Genomic DNA, 19,110 nt, shown 5'->3' with positions numbered 1-19,110 from the left:
TGATCAGGCACATTCAAGTCCCTTTCTTTATCTGAGCAGCCCACGGATCCTTTGACGTAGGTGGGAGCCCATGTCACAGAAAGGCAGAGCAATTTTCCCCATGGTCACACAGCAGGGCAGAAACACATATGCAGATAGTCTGACGCTGAGCTCAGCGTGCTGCTCATTTGCACCCACGAATACCTGGTCAGGGCTGCAGTGGCACTGCCTGCCCATGGCCTCTAGGCCATTTGCTACAAAAGGGAGCACCAAGAAGGTGGGGCCCTGTATTCTGAACTGCACGTCCTCTAGGGAGAAGGTGAGGCACCTGGTTCCTCAGAGCAAAGCATCTCTTTTTCCTGTGGAGAGGTAGCAGGCAGTTCCAAGGAACAGACCGATGCAGACCCAGGGGCTGGGTTGCCCCTGCCATCCTGCCCAGCACCTCTTCCTCTCCCAGCTCCTGCACGTTTCAGGGAACCATCTCATTGCAAGATAAAGGTAGGTCAGGCCCACAGCACAGCACACAGTTCCTTGCCCAACCTCTCCACACAATTGTCCCATCGACCCAGGTGGGCAAGACAATGACCCCTATTCCTGCTGGGACATACAGGATGCTCTCAGGAGCACCCCTGGAACATCACCTGTGCACCACACTTGACAGTTTATAAGACACTACTCTTATCAACTAGCTTAACTAAGACAACACCCTGGTAGGCAGGGATAGCCTCTTTGACATATTGAAAGACTAAGATTAAGGTCAGAAGACAGTAAACAATTTGCCAAATGTTTCAAAACTAGAGAGCAGAAGGGCCAAATTCCAAATTCGTAATTCTTTCCATTCTGAACAGTGTTACCCCAAGGAAACACACATCTGATGGGCTTGATGGATTTTGGGTGTTGCCTGACTCTGATTTCTCAATTATTAGTATCTTGAATGATAAATAAATAATAATTAATAGCACACATTATAGGTTTACTATGAGCCAAGTACTGTGCTAATGGCTTTACAAGGATCATTTCTTCTTAAAAATATCCCTCTGAAGTAGGAGTTACTATCTCCATTTCAAAGATGAAAAGACTGAGGTTAGACTTCTGTTAGATAACCTGCCTAAGACTACACAGTGTGTGAGTGGTAGAGTCGAGTCAGGATTCAACCCAGCAATCTGGCTGACTTCAGAGACTGTGCTTTCCTGGGGGGAGGAGAGCTGAAGTTGAGTCTGTTTTTCACTTCAAGCCCATCATTCAAACCCCACAGGTACTTACTCAGATGATAGAAATAAAGCTTGGCCTCAGAGTCCCGCAATTCAGTTACATAATCCCTCCACCCCCTCCGCCACCCTGAGTCAAAAGGATAATAATGTAAACATCCTAATATTACCCACCTCCCCCTCCCTTTGTAGACAACTCCTGGCTCCCCTAGGGGAGGGGCATTCCAAGCATCGCAGGGTGGTGACAAGATCGTGTCTCTTGCCCAGAGCCAGCGACCCATCAAATCGGGACGTGTTCCTCCTACCCACGTCTGTGGCCCATTTCAGAACGTGTATTATAACAGAACCCTCTAGAGTCCAGAGACATCTTCCAAGTTGGATTTCTCCATGCCTGTCCCAGGAGGTGGAGGGGCACCATTTGGCAGAGGGGACTCCGCATATATGAGTTTCAGACTGGCTCTGCTACTATTTCTAGCCAGGTGATCTGGAGCAAGGGAGGGTCACGTTTCTAAGCTTTGATTTTCTCATGTGAAAGACAGGAATAATAAGTGCCTACCTCACTAGAGCTTTGTGAAGATCAAATGAGATAATATGGATAAAAGCAATGAATAAAGGCCAAATCCCACTTGTGTGGAAGTTAATCAGATTCCAGAGGATACTGCCCATATCCTTAGGAAAAGGGTACCAGAGTCAGAGTCAAGGGGAAGGGAGCTCACTATTGCTCCTTGGCATCTGGGCAGTGAGGCCAACTAGAGCCCTCTTTCAGCCCTGAGTCCTCCTCAGGCTAACTGCCCCTAGGCTTCCTCCAGCCACAGGAAATCTTGCAGTCAGTTTCTGGGTCAGCAACTTGTCAGGAGCCCCAGGAAACTGCTCTTTGAGGGTAACTTCTGGCTGGTGACACAAAAGGGTTTTCCTGTGGATGATGGCTGCGGAGGGCTGGTTTAGGAAGCCGGCCAGCCTCAAGCTTACCACGGCAGCCCAGACACACCCTGGCTGGCGGTTGCTGCGTCTGGAGGCTAGAAGAAGCCACAAAAGACCCCAGATTTAGGTGCCCAGATGTCACATTCTCCCAAACCAGGAGCTCTGTGTCTTCTTGCTGCCTGCTGCCCTGAGTACCAAGGGCTGGAGGCAGAAAAACAAGACACAGAATCCAGCCCCTTGAAAATCTCCCTTGGAAGCAGACATAAAGTCATCACATCAGACTTCAACATGCTCTTCAACTAGTAAAAGCCTTAAGAGACCTCTAGTATAATAGCTGCGCTCTATAAAACTGTGCTCCAACTCTGTAAGAACAGATGGGGAAGAAGGAAGCAAGCCAACACCTAGTGTAGCCTGGGGGCACGAAAAGCATGTTGGACTGGAAGTCAGGCACCTGAGTGCCTGTCCTATTTCCACCCACTTTATTTAGCTGCTGATCTCAAACCAAATCATTTCCTACTTCCGGGCTCCAGTTTCCTTATCTTTCAAGTAGAGACAGCAAGCCCTGCCTAACCAGCAGAGTGTTTTTGAGAATACAGGGCTATATTTTCCCATCCCCTAGAATAACTGGCACCAAGTGGGTGGTCAACATATACCTGCTGGGCTCAATTCATATTAAATATAAACTGTTAAGCTCCAGGAAAAAGGAGAGAAGGCATCATCACAGTCTTCATCACCATCCCTAGGGGCATCTTGGTCCTGGACACCATTACCTAGGCTCTTTGGGCTTAGGTGGTGGGTTGACCCCAGGTCTCCAGGAGAGCAGCCTTAGAAGGGTTCTCAGCTGAGCAATGGAAGTCCATCCACCAGAGCCCTGGCCAGTTCAGCCCAGACAGATTCCTGGCCTGAATCCATCTTGACAACCCTCAGAGTCACTGCCTCCACCCTGTGTTAATGAGGCCATTTTACAAATTTAAGACAAACATTCCCTGCCCTGTCCCCAGACCTCTAGAAGAATAATATGGGGACTGTTTAGGTTACTCTTAAGGACCCTCATCCAATACCAAGTTCCTGATACAGATATTAAAGGAGAGGACCCACAAGTGACTGTGGGTGTGGAGGGGTGATGGATCCTATTGCCAAATACAGGGCAACTCTGCTATATGAGATCAGATGGCAAAAGCAAGCTTTAAAAAAAAAAAAAATCAAAGGATCTGTACCAATCACAGCAGCAGAAGTGCCAGGCAGCCAAGCCTTCCCGCCACGCTGGGAGGCAGTGTGCACACAGTAGTTTCCTGATCTGCCCAGAGTCTCCTAGGTCACAGAGGCTGCCTCCCCATAGCAACTCCAGCCCAACAGAAAAGAGGGCATGATTGCAGCCTGATGTGGGTGTGGGTCTCGGGCACAGTGGCGACATTATGCCTGCCGCAGAGCATGGCAGTGTCGTCATCCCTGAGGGACTGCCAAGGCAGCCGTTTGCTGGGCTCAGCCTAGCAGAGTAGCTGGGGAACCCATGGCCCCTCCACCCACACCCCTGCCCAGGGAAGGGGTGGTGCCGTCTGACCGGGGGGTGATGCCTACTGAGACGGGTTCTATTTTCCGTTAATCCTGCACAAAGGAAGTGTTCTCCCACCCCCATGGCCAAAGGTCAATACCCACCACGTCCCCCACATCCTGGCCCTCGCTGGGGTGAGGAAGAAGGGTTTCTCCCTGCTCCCACAGTGATTGCTTTCTGTACAATCCTGCCATGCCTTACAATTAACCCACATCTGCTCACTCACATGCACATTTGTCTGAGCACACCTGCACAGCACACATCCAAAGGCACCTGGTACCCACCTGCAGGACTTAGGAAAGGAGGCCACAGGAGCTGCACTCCACCCAGGAGCCCCACTCTGCCGTGTTTCCTACTCGCTTCTCCCATCAGGAGTAGGGCATGAGGCAGAGATGAAGAACCTGCCTTCAGGTGTCAACTGTCCTAGTCACATGCTCATTTCTGAGCAAGCAGGAAATGCCCCCAAAGATGAAAGAGCGTCACAAACCCACGCCACAGGAAATTGCATCCTATGTTGGAGGGAGCCCCTTCCGCTGACTAAAAATATTTCCCCTCCTCCCAACTTCCTCCCAGAGGGTGAGAAGAAACTGAGTGGATTTATGAATTCAAGGAACAGTGATAACAGAACAGCCACTAGGCTGACAGAGTGAGCTGATAACAGCCCCAGGGAAGGGACACTTACATGCAGGTTGGAACCCGGAGCTCCTTCACGTATTTGCATTCTCCGTGGATGCAGAAGTCCTTGTATCTCCGAAGACATGGGTTTCTCTTCTTTCCTAACCCCTTGCCTTTCTTCTTTCTTTTCCCACGCTCCTCCTTGCTTGGTGTGGCCAGAGCTTGTGGCTTGGAGGAAAAAGCAGCTGTAAGAGAAAAGTACCGTTTAGTCTTTGACTCCCTCAAGGGAAAAAAAAAATCAGAACAGCAGTGTTTGGAAGGACACTTCGATTCTACCTAAAGTCAGTCTGGGCAGACCACCCAAAAGTGGTAGAGGAAGTAGAGGCTGGTGGCGGGGTCCCAACAAAGGCATTTCACAACCTCATTTTAAGAACCTCATTCTAAGAATGCTAGCTTCAGTTGAGTAATTGCAGCTGATTGGGCAATTCCACTGACCTCACTCCTACCCCTGTCTGTCCTCAGCTCCTACTCCCCCATACCCACTTGGTTCTATTTTGGCCTTAAATCAGCCTCATTTCCTGATGTTGCACTCAGTGACCCACTTGCAGGAAGACAGTCAGAGATAAAAACTGCTTCTGGAGAAGGCACTTGGATGGTATTTTAGAGGAAGGAGGTTTCTAAAATAATAATAATGCCCAGGCAGTACCCTCTGGGGTACCCTTTAGCACCAGGGTACCATAAGCCCAGACCAGAACCCGGCTCAGGGACAGCAAGCAGGCCATCCCTGGTCAGACACGTGCTGCTTAACTTTAAAATTTTTTTTTAATTTTTAAAAATATTTTTATTGATATATAATTGATTTATAATATTGTGCTAATTTCAAAGAGCCTTGTTTATTTAACATCAAGCAAAATATTTACCCTGCTTGGTGCTCTTTGCAGTTCACTACTTCTCGAAGGCCCATTTACATTTATCCCCAGATGTCCTGTTTATTGCTTTCTAGGATGGGGTGCCCAAGAGGCAGAAAGACGGAGAGCAAAGAACTATCAAAAGGAACTAGAACAATGACGGCTCTCTCCATTCTTTCCATGCTTCAAAGGGGAAAAACAATCTCACACAGGCATCCAGCTGGGACTGACCTTGGGTTATGCCCATCAGCCCAGGGGTCTGACGCCAGTCTTCCCTCCCCTGTCCCAGCAGAAGAAAAGGTGCCTGCTGTCTATGGCTATAGGCACATGTCTGGCAGAGGGATGAGCATCATACATTATTAGACTGAAGGCTTAGGATTCTGGAAGTAGAATTTACTTCAAAATATATGGCTTTCCATTTTCAGATGAAAAACCTGAGGTCCCAAAAGGTAGTGACTTGACCGAGATCATGCAGGTTTGGGATCCTAAATGTGGTCTCTGGACTCCATATCCAGCGCTCTTCCCCAACACACTAAGCTGCCTCATACACCCCAGCAGTGTCCTCCTCCAGACAAGCCCAGAGCACCTGGGATGCTGAGCCAGGAACCAGACAATGAATGGGCTCTGAAGTCAGCAGAATGGTGCTCGAATTACAGTCATGTGATCCTGGGCAAGTCCCTTAATCTCTCTGAACCTTGGGGTTCTTGGTGAAAAGTGAACAGGCTTTCCTATTTCAGAGGGTTGCAGCAGGATTAATTAATTCACAATAACATGTTAAGTGACTAGAAGACAGGAGACACTTAGTAAACGGTAACAGTTACTTATTTCAGGTGACAGGATCCCTAGACTTGAAAAATAGTCTTTGCCCAGCAAACCTGAGGAAAGAGAAGAGACAGGTGCCAATAGTCCCATAGTCCCCTGTTCCTACAGTGCAGACCCAGGCCCCTTCAGAACTCAGAAGAGGCACATGCTCCGAGGAAATTAGTGACCACAGTTGTGGTGAAACTGAGGCAGGAAGAACAAGCCAAGCAGAAAAGGGAGGGAGAGAGTGACAGGGTGACAGCCAGGCTCCTGCTGGGGAGAGGGAGCAGTGAGTCAGGTCTGCGAGGTATGAGGAGCAGCTGTGTGGGTGGAGAGTGAGTCACAGCCCAGCTCTGCCCTGCCTAGGAGAGGGCCAGGAGAATCCAGGTTGTTCAGGCCGGGGTGACCCCTGCCCCCTGGAGGGCTACTGTGAGAGGATGGAAGGTGAGAGCCCAGCCTCAGCTTTGGCGTGGACAGCACCTAAGGGAATCCCTGGGTAAGGAAAAAGAAGCGTGGCAGAGAAGCAGGCGGAGTTAGAACAGGTGGGTATCTTTCCAACCAAATATAGTCATTCCGGGGCTCCAGGGCTCAGCCCCAGCTCCACCCTCAAGAATCTCTGCAGGTGACTGGGGGCAGGAAAGCAGGCAATACTGGAGCCTCTGGACTCTGCCCTGCGCTTGTATGCACTTGGCCACAGCACCTTTGCTGGTTGAAGGATCCCACCTGGCCCTTCCTCCTCTGGAGCCCTTCTCAGGGTCTCCAAGTGGTCAGGAAGTATCCAGGCTTGTGAAGGACTCGTGGACACCCAGCATATCAACACTGGACTCTCTAGGGTCCCAGTGCTCGCCATTCACAGCCTCCCCAAGAGTGCTGGCCTCACCTGGCAGGACCAAGTGTTCCTCATTCCCCACTGTTTCCCCAACCTGGAGACAGGTGGATGGAGACTAATCCTGCACACCTGGTATGTGCCTAGCATCTCCACATCTGTGATTTTATACATAATAGTCAATTAATGTGGAAATTAGATCTTGTGCACATTTTTACATAGAAACTGTAGGGAAAGCATCTCAACCAGTCCTTGTTCCTGTCACCTAGCTTACCTCAGAGAAGAACACACAAAACCCAAGCACCTGGCCTGTCTCAATTTGCCCCCAAGTATGCAGAAGGGCAGCAATGTGGCATGTGAGACCCGAGGGCAAGAAAGACAACAAGACCTACATTCTAGGATCCCCCAGGGAGCTTGTCAGGCCAAGAGGCTTTTCCTTGAAGTCCTCTCTTGAAAAGCCCCAAACCACAGGTGTGCCCAATCGGCATAAATACCAGATTCTATGATAGTTCAACTGATCACCAGGGTCCGAGGATGGGCAGCCCCCACACCCACCTCTGAAAAGGTCCAGGTTTGCCTCTTCCAAGTCCAGGACTTCCCGGCCTTGGCCACCTCCCGCGGGCAGCAGCTGGTCCGTAGATTGAGTAGGGGAGTCCAGATTGCTGGTTCCAGCAGCCAGGCCTCTCCGAAGCCGCTCCAGGCTCTCGCCAGTCACCAACGCCGAAAGCACTGCGGGAAAGGGGCGAGGCCGCCTCAGACCCCCAGCCCAGACCCCCGTAGCCATGCACCGCGGCCGGCTCCCGCCAGCCAGGGAGCACGGGCCCCACCAAGTGGCTCACGCCGGGGACGCTGCAGCGATCTTCCCTCGTGCCCCCAGCAGAGAGTCCCCATCCCCCCAGACCCCCGGGAGCGGCGGCAGCCCGCTTACCTGCAGCAAGAAAGAGCTTCAGCACCACCGACGGCAGCAGCTTCATGGTCCTGGACTCGGCGGAGGAGGCGAGGCAGCAATCACTTTGGGGGGCGGCGGCCACCGGACGCTGGCACGGGAGCCGGGCGAGAGAATCTCTGGAGATCCCGGCGAGCACGGTCGGCTGCTGGCCTCTGGGTGCAAGCCTGCCTGGGATTTGCGCGGAGCTCCCGGCCGCTGGGCGTCTCTCTATTCACTCCGTCTGTCCGACCGCCCGAGCCCTGGTGCCTCAAGCAACAGAGCCAGCTGCTTGCCGCGCGCAGCTCCCTGGGTCGACTGAGCGCTTCTCGGCGTGCAGCCTGGAATAAGGCTCCGGGAGGCGCCGAGGCTCCGCCCCGCCCCCCGCGGCCCCTTCCCCCCTCCCGCTCTGGGATGCCGGCCGGGCTCCAGGCGCCGACCGCTCAGCCCCCGACCCCGCGGGCGCGGCGGGGAAAGGGGGCGGGAGAAAGGGGCGGCGCTCACATATTTTGGGACTAGGCCAGTGTAGCCGCGGCCTGTCTGTGGGTAGGGCTGCTGACCGGCAGGTGGCGGGGACCAGTTCCTACCTTTCCCCAAATGCTGGTCCGCCGCGGCAGCCTTGTGACCGCTGAGCTGCGCTTCGCCCTTGGACACCCCTCGTTCTTTCTTCTCTTCCAGGCCTGGTCCCTCTGGTTATCCGTGCTCTAAACCAGAGATCTCCGCCCATGTCTTCTTCTGAGTTTCAGAAACCTGCTTCTTTGCCTACCCACAAATCAAGGAGCAAATAATAATTAATTCATTTATCACTTAAAAATTAAACACATGAATGCCAGCAAGTGTCGTAAGCCTAAGGTTACCAGAGTTGCAGCTGCAGTCATCTGGTATCAACCCAGAAAAAGCAAAGAAAGTTAGTATTCTTTCATCCACCAGAGTGGCTTCTTTCCATCTTTGTCCCAGATGACATAGTCTCCTTTAGGATTTTTGAACTCTGGATTATAATTCCCAGGCTTCTGGGATTGAAGAAACACAGGCTGTGAAAAAGCCTCATACTTTTCTTTGTCTTTGAATGCCATCTTCTTCAACAGAAAAGCTGAGCCCCCTCCCACAGGACCCAGCTGGCTGGCCTAGGTTGCCACCTTCAACAGGTGCCAGGAGACTGATGTGTTTCTCTTCCAATCTATGTATTTTTACAGAAGTCCTCTGGAGTCAATGTCCTGACCCAAAGAAATAACTCTCTCAGTAGGCATTTCAGCTCCCAGGGACATGCTGGGGCGGGAGTTATATGACACAAGGCTGGGTTGGCATTCAGAGCCCTCAGATTGTGCCAGATAGAGCTGCTTGCCTGCTTCAGCCCATGTGTAGGGATAAAAACAGGCCTGCTATTTATACACAGCCTGTTCCACTCTCCCTCCCCATCCATAATTCTGCAGGAGTCCATGGGGCTCTGCCTTCTTAACTTGCCCATAGCAACTCTCCCCAGGTTTAGGTTTCCACAATGCCCTGGAATCACTATAGACTTAAACTGGAATCCTGACTTGGCTTCTTACTGTGTGACCTTGGACAAGATGTTTAATCTCACTGAGTCTCAGTTTCCACGTCTCTCAAATGGGAATAACAAAAATAATAATGCCTACTTTATAGAGAGCTTCTTGAAGATTGATCAAGGGAACAGACATGTTCTAGTAAATGTGCGATATTATTATCGTTATTATTACTAAGCATTCTACATTGACCATTGCATTTCCTTAGAGACTTCTTTTCTCTCCCTTCCCCACAGGTCTGAGGCTTCATGTGTGGTTGGGCTGGTTTTAGAAGGAAGCTTACCTATTGCCTATTTGGCCAAGTGCCACTGTGGGATTGTTCCTTTGGGTGATCAGTATCGGGCCTCGGACCTCAGTAGACAGTCACCACCCAGGCCACACCTTTGTTCTCCCTCAACAGCTGCCTGACAACCTGCTTCCCCACAACATAACTACCCCAGGGTTAGGGCTCTCCCCAGGGGAGGGTGGGGGGAAACACTTCCTGACACACAGCCAGGTCACCCCTCCCCCTGCCCCTGCCAGGGCCACACCCTGCTCTCCTGTCTCAGCCTGCCTCTCACACGCTCTGTCCTTCCGCCTTCTCACCCTCGCATCAGTCGTAGTCCATTCATGGGGCAACTCCAAGTTTTCATCACACCTGTGAGCCTCACCCCAGCTACATTTGTGTGTCAGCCAGTTTTTACAGGAAGGACATGGAGAAAGAATTCAAAAGGCCTGGAATGGTTTGGGGATAGTCACTTCTCTCAGAACTTTGAGTGTCCTCTAATCTGAAAAAGAAATCATGGACTTACCTGGTGGTCCCGTGGTTAAGAATCCACCCGCCAATGCAAGGGATACAGGTTCGGTCCCTGGTCCCAGAAGATCCCACATGCTGCGGAGCGACTAAGCCTGTGTGCCACAACTATTGAGCCCCCGAGACCCAACTACTGAAGCTTGTGGGCTAGAGCCTATGCTACCCAACAAGAGAGTAGCCTCCACTCATCACAATCAGAGAAAGCCCACACGCAGCAAAGACCCAGCTCAGCCAATAAATAAATTAATTTTCAAAAATAGAAAAAGGAGGGGCTTCCCTGGTGACTCAGTGGTAAAGAATCTGCCTGCCAACGTAGGAGATGCAGGTTCAATCCCTGGTTCGGGAAGATCCCACATGCCACAAAGCAACCAAGCCCAAGAGCCACAACTCTTGAGCCTGTGCTCTAGAGCCTGGGAGTTGCAACTACTGAAGTCTGGGTGCATAGCGCCTGTGCTCCTCAACAAGAGAAGCCCGCAGTGAAAAGCCTGCACAACAGCGAACCCAGCAGAGCCAAAAATAAATTATATTATATTTAAAAAATAGAAAAAGGAGTCACAGTTCATTCTGGGGCAATATCATTAACTCATTTATTCCACAAACAATCACTGAACACTTTTCAGGCACTAAGAGACAGCAGTAAATAAGACAGCCAAGGATGTGCTATTATGGAGCTCACATTCTACAGCAGGGGGAGACGGGCAACACATTAAATACATTAAAAAGGAAAATAGATCCTATGATGACAAACACGAAGATGAAAGTTAGCTTTTAATGATATACTCTAGGATGCTATGTCCCAGTGTTCAGAACAACACTTTAGATTTGGTGACTGATTAGCAAAGGTCTTTCTGAGCCTGTGACCTGGAAGCTGATGCTTGAATAACAGAAGGAACCAGACTTGTGATGATCCACTGCTGAAAGTGAAAGTGAAGTTGTTCAGTTGTGTCCGACTCGTTGCGACCCCCGTGGACTGCAGCCTATCAGGCTCCTCAGTCCATGGAATTTTCCAGGCAAGAGTACTGGAGTGGGTTGCCATTTTCCTTCTCCAGGGGATCTTCTGACTCAGGGATCGAATCCCGGTCTCCCGCATTGTGGGCAGACGCTTTACCATCTGAGCTACTGCTGAAGTATTCTAAGCAGAGCAACTCGGGCAAAGACTTTGAGGTAGAAACAAGCCTGGAGCACTCAGGGGAACAGCAAGAAGGCCAGAAAGGAGGGAGGGTTAGATAACATTAAAGCAAAGACCAAGGACAGATAACAGAGGATGTTATAGGCCCCAGGTTGTTGTTATTATTTGCTAAGTCATGTCTGACTCTCTTTGAAAGCCTTTGAACTGTAGCCCACCATAATACTCCTCTGTCCAGGCAAGAATACTGGAGTAGGTTTCCATTTCCTTCTCCAGGGGTCCTCTCCTGCATTGGCAGGCAAATTCTTTACCACTGAGCCACCAGGGAAGCCCCCAAGCCCCAGGTAGATCCTGGATTTTATTCCCTATCTCTGTGAGCATCAAAGGCGATGTCAGTGGGAAAGCACAGTTATAAAAGATTCTTTCACCTCCTCCCCTTTCTCCACCCAGGCCTCCTCATGCTCTCTGGCATTCAAGCACCAAGGGCACACTCCTGAGGAAGCAGACAGGCCACTCTGCTTTCCCTGACTATCTAGTGATGGACAATGGGCAACTGAGGCTTGGAAACCTGCTGGCCCTGAGCCACCAGTGAGTCCCATGGGGGCAAATCCACAGCAGAAACCCTGGCATCCTGCTTCCCAGCTCTGTGCTGGGTTACCAGGCCACTGGAAAGGCAGGCTTCATGGGATCCTCTGTGTCACTGACTCTCTGCTAGGCCACACAGACCTACATTTGGGAAGAGCACTTGTGAGCCAGTGGGGAGGAGGTACTGGTGGTGACAAGAAAGTGGAGAAGGAGACGTGGGGAAGGGACCCACCTGAGTCCCTTCCCCAAATGTGGCTGAGATGTCTATGCAGGTCAACTGTTGCTCCCACACCTGGCTGTGCATCAGAATTATCTGAGAATTTATTTAAGATAAAGAGGTCCAAGCCTCATCCCAGTCCTCCTAATTCAAAACTTCCTGGGGTGGGGCCCGAGTATTTACATATTGAGCATGTAATTCTGACATCAACTAGGGTTTGAAGCACTGGTCTACATAATTAACTAGGGTAACGAATTAAGCATCTGAGGAAAATCTGAACCTCTGGGGCAGAGACAGTCGAGCTTTAAGTAATGACAATTGCCATGCGTTCATAATCTTGCATGATCTTCACAACGGCCCTAAGAATAGATACTCCCCCCTATTTTAAAGGGGTAAAGCTAAAAACAGGTGAGTAACACCCCAAGGCCAGCCAGTTATCAAGAATCTCAGACTCAGTTAGAATTCCTCTCTTTCTTCTGGGCCTGTGCTCTTAAGGTTCAGCGCTACTCTGAACAAGCAAATGCATGAGACGATGGCCGCCCTTCCTCTGCCTCTACGGACAGTAACGTCCTCAGCTTCGCTGAGGCTCAGTGCTCCATCTGTACTGGGGGAGGTGGTAAGAATCTCTGCCTCACAGACTGGAAGGAGGCCTAGGTAAGAGCAGCAGGGCAGTTAACGAAATGGGTACCCTCTCTGGAGCCAGACTGCCATGGATTCAAATTTGGGTTCTGCTATTTTTCTAGCTTTCTAACTTTGGACGTGTTAGTCAATTTCTCTGATCTACAGTTTGTTCATCTGAAAAATGGGGGCAATAATAATAGAAGAATATGATGCCTGGGCCATTGTAGGTGCTGACTTGGTGACAGCTGCAGTTAAGAGCAGGTACTTTCTTCCTTCCTCCCTTCCTTCCTTTCTTCCTTCATTCTCCCCTCCCTTCCTTCCAGTGGGAGTTTAGTAAGGTGCTGCTCTAATCTGGACCACTCATCCTCAGCCGAAGTGGTCCCTCTCTGCTGGGAGATGCCATAATTACCAATGAGACAGTGGCTCTGCAAGGCCACTCAGAGTTTCAGAAATCTCCACCCAAGAAAGCAGTCCTGACTCACAACATGTGTCCCGTGGGGAAGGGATACAGCTGCCTTCTCCTTCTATTCTGACCCAGAGAAGTGAGTGCTAAGTGGACCCAGTGTTCAGCTGGCTGGGGAGACTGATAAGGGAGGGGTTCCTCCATGGAGGATACTTCTATCACCAGGTGGCCATGAGCCCAGTTACCCACATTTGGAAGCTCAGGGTAAGGGGTCACTGCTCCTATCCCAGTGTGATTTCTCTCATCCATATCTCTTTCCCCATCAGAGCCAGTTGATCCAGCAGTTTTGGGGGTGCAACTGGATTTGAACTCAGACCCACCCTTTGAAGTCCCCTTGCACCTCCTATGTTGACTGGGGGCCCCTAGAGGAAGTGCCAGATGATGCTTCCTGCATCCCCAGGGGCTGGAGAGGCTCTGCTGTCTGATGGCCTGGAGTCAAGATCCTTTGAATAGGATGAAAGAAGGGATGGATGAAGGGGGAGGTTAGAGGATGTCTGGAACCCCTGTCATCCACAGAAGATGTTGAGGAAAGGGATTTATGATGTGCTTGGCGAAGGCCTGGATTCCAGGCCATCCTCCTCCATTTCTGGGCCCATTTCTGTGACTTCAAGAGATTTAAATTTCCAGTCCCAGGACTTTACCCCTTCAGTCATCCCCTAGCATAGACGGCTATGTGATTCTTGTGCATCACACAACCTGCCTCCCTACTCAAGCCTCAGGTTCCTCTATGTAAAATGAAACTTTGAAACAATTGTTCTGTATTCAGGCACTGGCGAGTGATGTCCATTGTGGACTGTTTGCAGTCATGTTGCTGTGAAAAGGCTTGCCGAGACAGTTCTATGATGATATACAGTGCCTGATCTACTAGGTGTGATAAGCTTTCTATGTGATAGCCCTTCTCTTTGTGCCTCAACTTTGTCTTCTGATGGGGAAAGAATAACAATCTTCTTAGGGGGCTCTTGACAGTTGAAGGAGATAGCATCTCTGAAAGTGCTTGGCAAAAGGGAAAGCACTATATGAATAGGTCAGAACTACTATTAACATCTCTGGAGCTCAGTCTTGGAACAAGGTCACATCACGTCCTGTACCAGGAATGTGCAAGTTTCATTCCCTTTAGAAATGTGGTCAGGGCTTCCCTAGCGGCTCAAGAGTAAAGAATCTGCCTGTCAATGCAGGGGACATGGGTTCTAATCTCTGATCCAGGAAATTCTCACATGCCTCGGAGCAACTAAGTTCGTGAGCCACAGCTATTGAACCTGTGCTCTAGAGCCCATGAGCTACAACTACTGAAGCCCGTGTGCCCTAAAGCCCATGCTCCTCAACAAGGGAAACCACAGCAGTGAGAAACCTAAGCACTGAAACTAGAGAGCAGCCCTTGCTTGCTACATCTAGAGAAAAGCCCCTGTGGCAGTGAAGACCCAGCACAGCCAAAAATAAATAATAATTTTAAAAAAAGAAAGAAAGAAATTTGGTCACAGAGAGCTGCAATCTAACAACATCCATTTGCCTTTTTTTTTTTTTTTATTTCATTTTGGGGGCTGTGCCTAGTGGCTTGCAGGATCTTAGTTCCTTAACCAGGGATTGGGCCCATGCCCCTTGAAGTGGAAGCACAGAGTCCTAACCACTGGACCACCAAGGAAGTCCCATTTGTTCTTTTTTATAACTTAGGACTGATCTAAGACAATGATTCACAAAGGAAGAGGTACTAACTCCTAGGGGACATTTTAGAAATCTGTGGGAAAGTTTTCATTGTCACCAATTGAGGAATCCTCAGGCATTTATTCGCAGAAGGCAATGGCAACCCACTCCAGTACTCTTGCCTGGAAAATCCCATGGACGGAGGAGCCTGGTAGGCTGCAGTCCATGGGGTCGCTAGGAGCTGGACACAACTGAGCGACTTCACTTTCACTTTTCACTTTCATGCATTGGAGAAGGAAATGGCAACCCACTCCAGTGTTCTTGCCTGGAGAATCCCAGGGACTGGGGAGCCTGGTAGGCTGCTATCTATGGGGTTGCACAGAGTCGGACACGACTGAAGCGACTTAGCAACAGCAGCAGGCATTTATTTGTGAGGGAAAGCTGTTGGGCTCACACTATTAAGAACTGCCTCTTGTGGAGAAGGCAATGGCACCCCACACCAGTACTCTTGCCTGGAAAATCCCATGGATGGAGGAGCCTGGTGGGCTGCAGTCCATGGGGTCGCTGAGGGTCGGACACGACTGAGCAACTTCACTTTCACTTTTCACTTTTACGCATTGGAGAAGGAAATGGCAACCCACTCCAGTGTTCTTGCCTGGAGAATCCCAGGGACGGGACGGGGGAGCCTGGTGGGCTGCCGTCTATGGGGTCGCACAGAGTCGGACACAACTGAAGCGCAGCAGCAGCAGCAGCAGACCATATAGCATACTATGATTACTTTGTCTTTTCCAGTGCATTTTGTTTTCCCTGGAGTGAAATTATTTTCTGGCATTTTTATATTGATTTAATTTTCTATGTACTTAGTAGTAATTCAAATTCAAACACTTCCTCAGTTATGTAAATCTTTTCTCAAAATCTTCAGGTTCATTGAGGGTTGTGTTAAGTTTGTCTTCTTGAAGAAATCACTCCTAAAGTTCTCTAACAATGTGGGTTCAGTGTTCTCTTAGCCTGGTTCCCTGTTACTGTCACCCTCAGGATTCCTTCTGATCCTGTCTTGTGTTGGATCTTCTGAACCCTGGACCCCCACGTCTGTATGTATTTGATTCAAACCCCTATTTTTTGGTAGAGGACATTCTCCAGTAGTTTTCTAATAAAAGGAGTTTGGGAGATGGAAAAAAAAAGAATTGCCCCTGGGAATTGGAGGATGCTTCAGTGACATTTAAGATTCTTGATGGGTTGTTTGTAAAGGTGACTTGGCTGGACGTGTCAATAAACAATTTATGGAGGAAAAAATTGCCGCCCATTCCACACTGCTGTTGAGTGTCCCACCAGACACTCATATGGGTAAAACTCTTAATTACAATTACTTGAACCTAGATCCCTAATTCATAAACACAAAAAGAGGGACTTCCCTGGTGGTGGTGTGGCTGGAACTCTGTGCTCCCAATGCAAGAGGCTTGAGTCTGATCCCTGGTTGGAGAACTTCTGCAGCTAAGAGGTCACACACTGCAACTGAAGATCTAACTGGCTGCAGCTAGGACCTGCAGCAAGGCCAAATAAATAAGCAAATATTTTTTAAAACACAAAAGTGGTTTTTGTACTGCTTTCCAGGAATGAAATTAAGCATGAATTATTAATTTTGGTGGTATTTGAGTTACCGAACAACAAACCTATATTCATATTTCTAGTTGTCACATTCAAGACAAGTCTATGTAGGTGCAAGTAACGGCCTACTTCACTGAGATTTCTAGAGCAGTTGTGGCCAAGCATTTGATATTTAAATATCATATTTTTAATCACCACTTTTATATTAATTAGGGCATTGACTATATATATATATATATATATATATATATACACATATACACATACGCACACATATATATTTTAATGCTTTAGAGCACACCACATGGCACACCACATGGGATCTTAGTTCCTCAACAAGGGATGGAACCCATACAACCTGTACTGAGAGTGTGGAGTTATAGCTGCTGGACAGCCAGAGATGTCCTGGGTATTGACTTTCTTTAAAGAGAAAAGTGTGCAGATAGGATATTATTGTTAACTTCATTTCAGAATATTAAAGTGTTGTTAATATATTTGTAATAAAAAAAGGAAATACTGATTCAGAGAGGGTTGAGAACCACTAACATAAGACATATTCACATGGATATGAATATCTGTATCCTTTGTAAAAGCACTGTTCTAGATATTACTACATATAAGGCCCCTGGCCAGTGCCTGAATGAAGTACAATAAATTATCTTGTAGCTCATTGTTAGGAAGTTTGGCTCATCTGGTATCTGGTAGAAGTACTTCCTCTTATGAGACAATGCAAGTGTAGAATTCATATATTCCTTTTTTGCATCCACCGCCAGGAAGCTCACAGTTAAGCTTTGATGCTCAATTACAGCAATTACCCCTATTCAGCATTTTGAGGACAATTCTTTCTTTCTTCTCCAATTTCATTTCATTACGGGGCTCTTTAATCATTCTTTAAATACTTGTTTCTATGTCTCTTGCTGTCTAAACTTTTTCTGGAAGTAAGGGGAGCATAAGTAATTACTCTGAAACTCAACAATCACATACCTGCAGTTACCTTTCCAACACTTCCTGGGCCTGGCAGTTTGGGTCAGAGGCACCCGGTAAAGCAATTTAGGCTCAGACGGTTTTGCTCTTTTGCCTCTGCTTCTTTCTTTCAAGTGGTTCAGAGGTAAAGAATCTGCCTGCAATGCAGGAGACCCGGGTTCAATCTCTGGGTTGGGAGGATCCCCCAGAGAAGGAAATGGCAACCCAATCCAGTATTCTTGTCTGGAAAATCCCACGGACAGAGGAGCCTGGCGGGCTATAGTCCATGGCGTTGCAAAGAATCGGACATGACTAAAGTGACTAACACGATTTCCCTTCATAGGCTCTCACTCTTCCACTCCAGATGGAGTCTGGGTATTGTGAGAAGTGGAAGCAGACTCCAGCTGTTAGGGTACGCTCCAAGTCTTGACTGGATGTTGGTGATCTGGGGTCAAGGTGGGGTCAGAGAAGGGCACCCCAGCTCCAGGATGAGAGAAGCCCAGAACTCCAGCTGGAGAGACCCTCCCTCCACACACACTCTGCATCTTGTCTGAATCCCTCAGCAAGGAGGATTTGAAGCTTAAGTTGAGGCATGCAACTGACGGCTTTTTAAACCCTGAGCCAATCAGATCCTAGCTTTGATCTTGAGCAAGGTACCTCTCTGAGCCTCATCTGCTTCCTCACCAGAAATGAGAATGTTAGCTATCTCAAAGGGCTACTACAAAGACTCACTGAGATAACCTGCAAGGTGTTCAGGCAGTGACTGGAACATAACGAGTGTTCAGAAACCACCAGTGGCTGTTCATTCCAGTCTGCTCTGGGTTGGTATGACTCATAGGCCTGTCTGCTGCCCCACAGCTCCTGGAGGCAATAGTATGCATTCAATCATGGCTCCTCATTTATAAGTTTAATGACTATGGCAAAGTGCTTTCCTTTCTGAGCTTCAGTGTCTTTACAATAAAATAAGGATAATGAAATACACCTCAAATTTGTGGTGTGAGTAAAATTAGGAGGCATGGGCATTTGAAAATTTATTTTAGTTTTAATCTTAAGAATATTTTCTGTTTTTTTCTATAATGTGACGTGAAGTCGCTCAGTTGCGTCCAACTCTTCGTGACCCCATGGACTGTAGTCTGCCAGGCTCCTCTGTCCATGGGAGTCCTCCAGGCAAGAATATTGGAGTGAGTTGCCATTTCCTTTTCCAGGGGATCTTCCTGACCCAGGGACTGAACTTGGGTCTCCCACGTTTATCCTCTGCGCCACCAGGGAAGATATTTTCCATAACAAATATAAGTTATTCATATATTATAAGTCATTTTTTTTAAAAACATGCTTTTTTTCTGGAAAAAAAAGAAAAAAAACTTAAATTTATTGAATACTTGCTACTCAATTTTAGGTGTTGTTCTAAGCACTTTACATACATTATTTCATTTCATTCTCACTCCCATTTTATAGATGAGAAAACCAAGTCTTAAGGAGCAATTTGTCCAGTTGGGTGTAAGTGAATCTATACCTATGATAAAATTGCATAAAACTATACACATGAACACACACAGACACACGAGTGCCAATAAAAACAAGTGAAACCTGAATAAGGCCTACAGTCTAGTTAACAGTGTTGTACTTATGTCATCATCCTGGTTTTGATGTTGTGCTGTTGTTATGTGAGATGTTACGACTGGGGGAAGCTGGATGATAGATACCAGCCAGAGACTTACTTTTTTTTCTTGCAACTTTTTCTATAATTAGACTCACATAAATAGTTTTTGAAAAATAAATTTAAAAGTTTGTAAAAATACAGTTTTTTAAAAGCTTGTCCTAAG

At 48.4% G+C, this 19,110-nt stretch overlaps 1 protein-coding gene across 2 annotated transcripts in view; it reads right to left on the bottom strand.

The window, feature by feature from the left end:
- HBEGF (heparin binding EGF like growth factor) overlaps positions 1-19,110 on the bottom strand; it is a 31,263-nt gene that overhangs the window by 3,882 nt on the left and 8,271 nt on the right. Inside the window, exons 1-4 of one of the 2 annotated variants that reach the window (XM_018050290.1) lie at positions 8,593-9,100; positions 7,739-8,497; positions 7,366-7,539; positions 4,343-4,520 (exon numbers count right to left, since the gene is read on the bottom strand). In XM_018050290.1, coding sequence (XP_017905779.1) covers positions 4,343-4,520; positions 7,366-7,539; positions 7,739-7,784 — 398 coding nt within the window. In that variant the 5' untranslated portion in view covers positions 7,785-8,497; positions 8,593-9,100. Of the gene's footprint in view, positions 1-4,342; positions 4,521-7,365; positions 7,540-7,738; positions 8,498-8,592; positions 9,101-19,110 lie in introns of those variants that run through there. The other variant, XM_018050289.1, reaches the window with a different exon arrangement.

The sequence above is a fragment of the Capra hircus genome, chromosome 7 (assembly GCF_001704415.2).
Source record: "Capra hircus breed San Clemente chromosome 7, ASM170441v1, whole genome shotgun sequence".
In the NCBI taxonomy this organism is placed as follows: domain Eukaryota; kingdom Metazoa; phylum Chordata; class Mammalia; order Artiodactyla; family Bovidae; genus Capra; species Capra hircus.
The sequence above is the reverse complement of the archived record's forward strand: the minus strand, read 5'-3'. Positions and strand labels throughout refer to the sequence as shown.